At 45.3% G+C, this 6472-nt stretch overlaps 1 protein-coding gene across 1 annotated transcript; it reads right to left on the reverse strand.

The window, feature by feature from the left end:
• Nucleotides 1–224: 224 nt before the first annotated feature.
• LOC309558442 (E3 SUMO-protein ligase ZBED1-like) lies at nt 225–2134 on the reverse strand (the record flags this gene model as incomplete). The annotated part of the gene is made up of 2 exons (XM_082261516.1): nt 225–897; nt 1038–2134. The coding sequence occupies 2 exons, from the start codon at nt 2132–2134 to the stop codon at nt 225–227; spliced, it is 1770 nt and encodes a 589-aa protein (XP_082117642.1).
• Between the last annotated feature and the right edge of the window lie 4338 nt (nt 2135–6472).

Consider the following 6472-nt stretch of genomic DNA (forward strand, 5'->3'; position numbering starts at 1 on the left):
CATTACTTCTCTTTCTTTACTCAATTTACTTACACAAACCTTACATTTTTGCACGATAGGGCAGCTCACTTCTTGTAAACATGCTAACCTAAATGTACATTTATTATTACTGAAATCACCCTAAACAGAGCATAAAGAACATTGACATGTTTTACAAAGAACGTGTTCATGTCTATCAAACAGGTGGGAAAAAGAATATAAAAAACCCACAGGTTCCTCACAGATTATTTCTCTTTCTTTGCACTGAGCCAGTTGCTCAAACAGACGAGCCTGTTTACATTTTCAGATGACAGGGCAGCTCGCTTTTTCTGAACAACATGTCCTGAGAGTGAAAACAATCTTTCACAAGGTACGGATGTGGCAGGTGTTGATAAGTATATGCGTGCAAGGTAGGCCATCTCACTGTGTGCCCCTTCATGATTGGACCACCACTGCAGGGGACAGTCCTCTATGCCAATAGAGGGCTCTGCCTTGTAGCGCTCCACACATTTCTCAATACAGTCCTCTTCATCATCATCAGATGAAGATTCTGGCACAGACATGAGACATGTTATCTTCTTAGGTGGTTCAGTTGTCAGTGTCACTGGTTTATCTGGCTGTGCAAGCCCCTCCCTCTTGAGCAAGGCACAGACTGAACTCCACACCTCAGCTCTGTCAGCCCTGCTCAGACATTTGAGGTCCTTAAACCTAGGGTCCAGTGCTGATGCAACCCTCAGCCATGTGGTGTTGGTTTTTTCCTTCCGTTTGTCCATGTCAGTTGTGAAAGTTTCCTTAAACTTAATCATGTAGGCTGGGTCATCTTCTGAGACCTCCATCACACGTGATAGATGACACAACGCGGGCAGCACAACTGAGCAAGAAACAAATTTCTCTCCTCCTAAAAGTTCACTCACATACCTGGAATAATAGAGAAAAGCACTTTAGTTAGACATAATGAATCTCTCACTCACTTTCAATCTCTCACTCTTAACACACGCACGCGCACACACACACACACACACACAAATATAATAATAATAAGAGTATCAATAAATTACCTGCAGTGTTCCAGCACAGTCTCCAACCTCTTCAGTTTATCAAATTCAGCTGCAGTTGGCATGTTGATGTTGCCTGCATGTAGGCCCAGTGCATCTCTCAATGGTTCTTGATTTCTCTCAACACGCTTTATCATTTCTAGGGTGCTGTTCCACCTAGTAGACACCTCCTGTACGAGTGACTCTTTCTTTTGAAGATGTTTGACTTGCTGCTGTTCAAGCTCGGCTGCGTTAGCAGGGCTATGCTTGAAATGACCCACTAACTTCCTGCATTTTGCCAAGGCGCCATCAAACGGGCTGTTTTGGAGAGAAACTGTGATGGCTCGGTGGAGGCTGTGTGCAATGCAAGGCATATGCTCGAACGGGAGCTGCCTGGCCGCTGCAATCATGTTGCGTGCACTATCAGTGGTCACTATTTTAATTTTGAGTTCAATGTTCCACTGTCTGGCTACTTGAAGAAAGTGCTCAGCGCAAACGTCAGCATAGTGTCTATCTTCTGTCTTCATAACGGTCAAAGCGTGAGACTGAAGTTTCCAGTGCGCGTCAAAATAATGTGCTGTGACGCCTAGGTAGCTATGGTTACTGAGGGAAGTCCAATAATCTCCGGTGAGCGCAACCGTGTTTGTCTGTCTCAATGCCTCCTGAACTTTAGCTTTCTCCTCTTCATATAAGTTGTGAATCTTGGTTGTAATGGTGGCTCTTGAAGGTAGTTCGTATGTAGAATCGTTAGATGCGATGCGAATAATTTCAAGTAGACCCTCGTCCTCGACCACATTAACTGGTCTACATGCTGTAGCCACCCATTTAGCTATAGTTGAGGTGAGTCTATTAGTTGTGGACTTATCCATCGATCTCCGCTGCAAACTTTGATCCATTGTGGTCTGCCTTTGACGAGGGGGAGGGGGGCTCTCCGTGTCAGTTGTATGCTTCGCCATCAAGTGATATTTTAAACTCGACGTGCTGCGGTGATAACTTAATTCACATCGACAATAACTGCAGATAACTTTTGTCTTGTCGACAGAACCATCAGACCTCGTTTTGTATATAAATTTTCCGTTCAGAAGACCCCTTTCTTTTTCCATTTCTGTTTGCTGCTGCATCTTTATCTCTCCAACTACGGGCTAGGCCACGGGTCAATATATATGAACTTCATGAAGTGTTTCTTTCTGTATAGACCACAGAAGAAAGAGGGTCAATTTAGTCAGCAGTAATGTTTGAGGCTATTAGTGTGTAACATAGACAGTTTATTGATAAATTAAATATATTGGGGTTTAGTAACACCCGTGCAAGATAAGGTTGTTAGTGAATACAATCAGTGCATTAATAGGAAACAAGACAGACATAACATAAAGTGACAGATAACCGGCCGGCATATACTTCAAGTGATATACATATATTAATCACAACATGCTTTAATAGCCGTAAATGTTCTTGAAGGGGCTCCTTTTGGGCAATCGGTCGTCGATTTTAATTGGTGACTTTGTATGGGCAGTTGTTCTTATTGAGTTGCTCCGAGGAAATCGTTTAGGGGTGGTTTTATCTAAGTATTGAAAGCAGGGCTGTAAGAACTACCGCTCAAGATTTCCTTGGTTGGGACAGCAGAATATGGCTGTATTGTTGTTATTATATAAACGTCGGTTCAGTACCGCATATAAGTGGAAACAGTGCTCCGATGGCTAAAAGCCATTTCTTCACCCCTGTGTGGTGAATGCTTTATGTTATGTACCTTTCTGCCGATCTGTAGGTCAGTGCGTCTGCTTCCGCTGTCCTTAACCGCTGTTGCTCTCGTGCTGTCATCAGTCTCCGCTCTTCCTCGTGGTTCCTGGCGTCCGATGCTTGCTTGGAGCGATGAGGGGGTGTGCCGCCAGGCTAACTTGCGTAGCTTCGTCTGGACGTCGTAGGCCACGGGTCAAACAGGTGATGCGCGCTGCATTAATCGCGCGTTAAAAAAATTATCGCCGTTAAAATGAATCTGAGTTAATGCGTTATTAACGCGCTAATTTTGACAGCACTAGTTATAATATTGATAACAGAATTGAATTGGATACAGAAACTATGTCAAACCATGTCAATGGACAAGTACAAGGAATAATGGGGTTGGTGACCCAGAAGGGAGACCCGGCAGGCGCGGCCAACACCCAGGCACCCCTAAAAGGGAACTCACTGTGCCTGCGTGAGGGGGCGTCATCGGTGGTCTATGTATCTCACAAGAAGGCGATGTCACCAGAAGTTACAACACATAACCAAGAATACTGAGTAAAATATGACAAGGTCAATTACCTAGGTAGTGGTATGAAAGGGATACAAGCAATAACAGTGGGGAGGTATGGTCAGCTCAGTGAATGTGGAGAGATGTAACCAAGGCATTAGTGGGGTACGGGATCAGGGACGTTGTATATTATAGTGTATATATATATATATATAAGAAAGTGGGTAAGGACAGGGAGGGGGAAGGAAGAGGAAGGGTATAGGGGTGAAAGTAGGAAGGGGGAGGTAAGTCACGGGGGGGGTACAGGATTTTCTCTGATAGATGCATGGTGCAAGGACGTGGTTCAGGGTAATAGAAGGGAGCTGTCAAAGTTTGGTTGAAGAAAGTGGTCTACCCAAGGTTGCCAAAGTTTGTCAAATTTCTCAACTTTGTCCATCAGGACAGCTTCAATCTTCGCATGAATCATGGCATTAGTGACTCTATGTTTAACTTTGGTAAAAGGTAGATGGGGGGATTTCCAAGCTTTAGCTATGGTTTGTTTAGCTGCTGTCATGACTTGTAGAAACAATTTGTGTCGCCTCTTAAACACATTATCTGGTTTCATATTTAAGAGAGCGAAATAGGGGTCAGGTTGGATGGGAGTGTCCATGAGGGTAGAAAGAATGTGAAAGATAGCCTTCCAACATTGTTGGACCTTAGAACATGACCACCAGATATGCATGTGGGTGCTTGCATCCTGACAGCCTCGGAAGCAGACCGAGGAGTATGATGGTAGGTATTTTGCAATGTGAGCGGGCACTAGGTACCAACACATAAGCACTTTATAGTTGGTTTCGGAGGCCACAATATTTTGGGAGGCTGCCTTTGTCACCTGCCAGATCTTGGACCAGTCCTCGAGGTCCAGTGAAGTTCCCAAGTCCCGTTCCCATTTAGTAGCATAAGTGGGAGGAGCACGGTTTGGGGAATCAGAAAGTCTTGAATAAAGTAAAGAAATAAGACTACGGGCATGTGGGTCATGAAGGCAGACGTGCTCAAACGAGGTCAAGGTGGGCAGTGAAGAGTCAGTACAGATGCAATGGATCAGGAAGTGTTTAATCTGTAGATAATGGAAGATTTCAGAACTTGGCAGGTTGTGCAAGTCTCGGAGTGCTGAGAAGGATTTGAATGAATTGAAGGTGACCAGGGAATGAACTTGGGTAAGGCCAGCTGCTGACCATTAGTGGAAGGAGGATGGGGATTCCCAAGCTGGGGGGAAGTATGGGTTATATAGGTATGAGAGTAGCGGGGTATGGGGCGATTGAAGTTTGTGTTTAAATTTTAGGGTGTTCCAAAGGTGTAGTGAGTGACGCAGAATAGGATTAGTAATCAATCAATGGTCAGGAGGCTTAAGCCTTAATAGGTTAGCAATGGATAAAGGGTCGCACTCGATCGCCTCCAGGGCCACCCATAAGGGGATTTCCTGAGCAGCATGCCATTTTGTCAGTTGGGCTAGTTGGGCTGCCTGATAGTATTTGGCATATTGAGGGAGACCCAACCCGCCTTGGAGTTTGTGGAGGTGAAGAATCTTGCGTGGCACCCTGGGCCTGGTTTTACCCCAAACATAGGAGAAGGTTCGGTGTTGAAGTTGACATAGGTAATAGGAGGGGCATTTAAGGGTAGGACCCGAAATAGGTATAATATTTTCGGCACTAAAGCCATTTTGACAACTGTGATGCAACCCATCCAGGCTAAGGATAGAGAGGCTCAAGTGTGCATGAGTTTAGTAAGGTGCTGTAGCATAGGAGGATAATTGGCTGCATAGAGATCAAGAGGGTCTGCTGTGAGTTTAATCCCTAAATAGGGAATGTGGTGAGTGGCCCAGGAAAAGGGGAGTACCGATTGTAGTTGTTTGAGGAGAGGTGCAGGTAAGGAGACGTTTAGTGCTTTCGATTTATGTGAGTTAACAGCTAAGCCAGAGATCTCGGCAAATTGATTCAGAATAGCTGGGAGGTTGGCGGTAGAATGTCGTCTGCAAATAAGCACAATTTGTGGTGGTGACCTCCGATTTCAATACCTTTTATGTTTTGGGTGGAGCGGATTTTATGGGCAAGCGGTTCAATTGCGAGCACAAAAAGGAGGGGGGATAAGGGGCAGCCCTGTCTAGTGCCACAGCCTACTGAGAAAGTGGAAGATTGGAAGCCAGCATAGCGGATATAGGCTGATGGGGTGGAATACAAAGATGAAAGCCAGGACAGGAAGTGAGGGCCGAAACCCCAGATACTTAGTACTGATTGTAGATAGGATCATGATAGGGTATCGAAAGCTTTCCTGATATCAAGGGAGACAAAGCACGCAGGGATGCAGCAATGGCGGCCATAGTGTGAAAGGTGAATTGCCCTGCGCACGTTGTCTCCGGTCTGCCGGCATGGGATAAAACCAGTTTGGTCTCTGTGCATTAAGGAGCCTACAACTAGGTTAAGGCGGGCAGCTAGTATTTTGGCCATAATTTTTATGTCTATATTAAGGAGGGAGAATGGGCGGTAGTTAGCCCAAGAAGAATCATCAGTTTGTGGTTTGGGTATCATGAAGATTGCTGCCTTCAGGGAGTTAGGGATGAGAAAGTGACCTGTAAGTATGGAGTTATAGGCTTTAGAGAGCATGGGGGTTAGGAGGTCAGAAAAAATGTTTGTAGTAAGAGGCAGTAAGGCCGTCGGGCCCAGGTCTCTTGTTGAGCTTGAGGGTTTTAATGGCATTGCGGATTTCAAGGTCAGATATGGGCCTATCAAGATCTTCACGTTGTGAAGCAGATAGTGAAGGCAGGGTGAGGTCTGAGAAAAATTCTGCGACCTGGGAGTCAGTTGGGGGCTGTGGTGGGGAATAGGGTTTCGAAAGATGGTGGTGGAAGGTCTCCAGAATTTTAATTCGGTTGCTAGTGTAGGCTGTGGATGAAGTTTTCAAATGGCTCGGCTTTCGAACGATGTTGGCATTTCGAAGCGAGAGTGCTAGAAAGGTGTCGGGTTTGTTAGCTTTAGTGTAGAACTGGTGTTGGGAACGTCTAAGTTGTTTTTAGGCAGATTCAGTGAGGAAAAGGTCTAGCTCCAGTGTTGCCTTATCAAGGATTTTTTTATTATCTGGGGTGGGGTCTGCTTGAAAGCATTTGTGGGCTTGAGTGTAGGTGGAATTAAGAGTACGGTACAGAACCTGACATTCTTTCTTACAACGAGAGGCTAAACTGACGAGGGTACCTCGA

This window comes from Pelophylax lessonae (assembly GCF_965119305.1).
Source record: "Pelophylax lessonae genome assembly, chromosome: 6".
Lineage (NCBI taxonomy): Eukaryota > Metazoa > Chordata > Amphibia > Anura > Ranidae > Pelophylax > Pelophylax lessonae.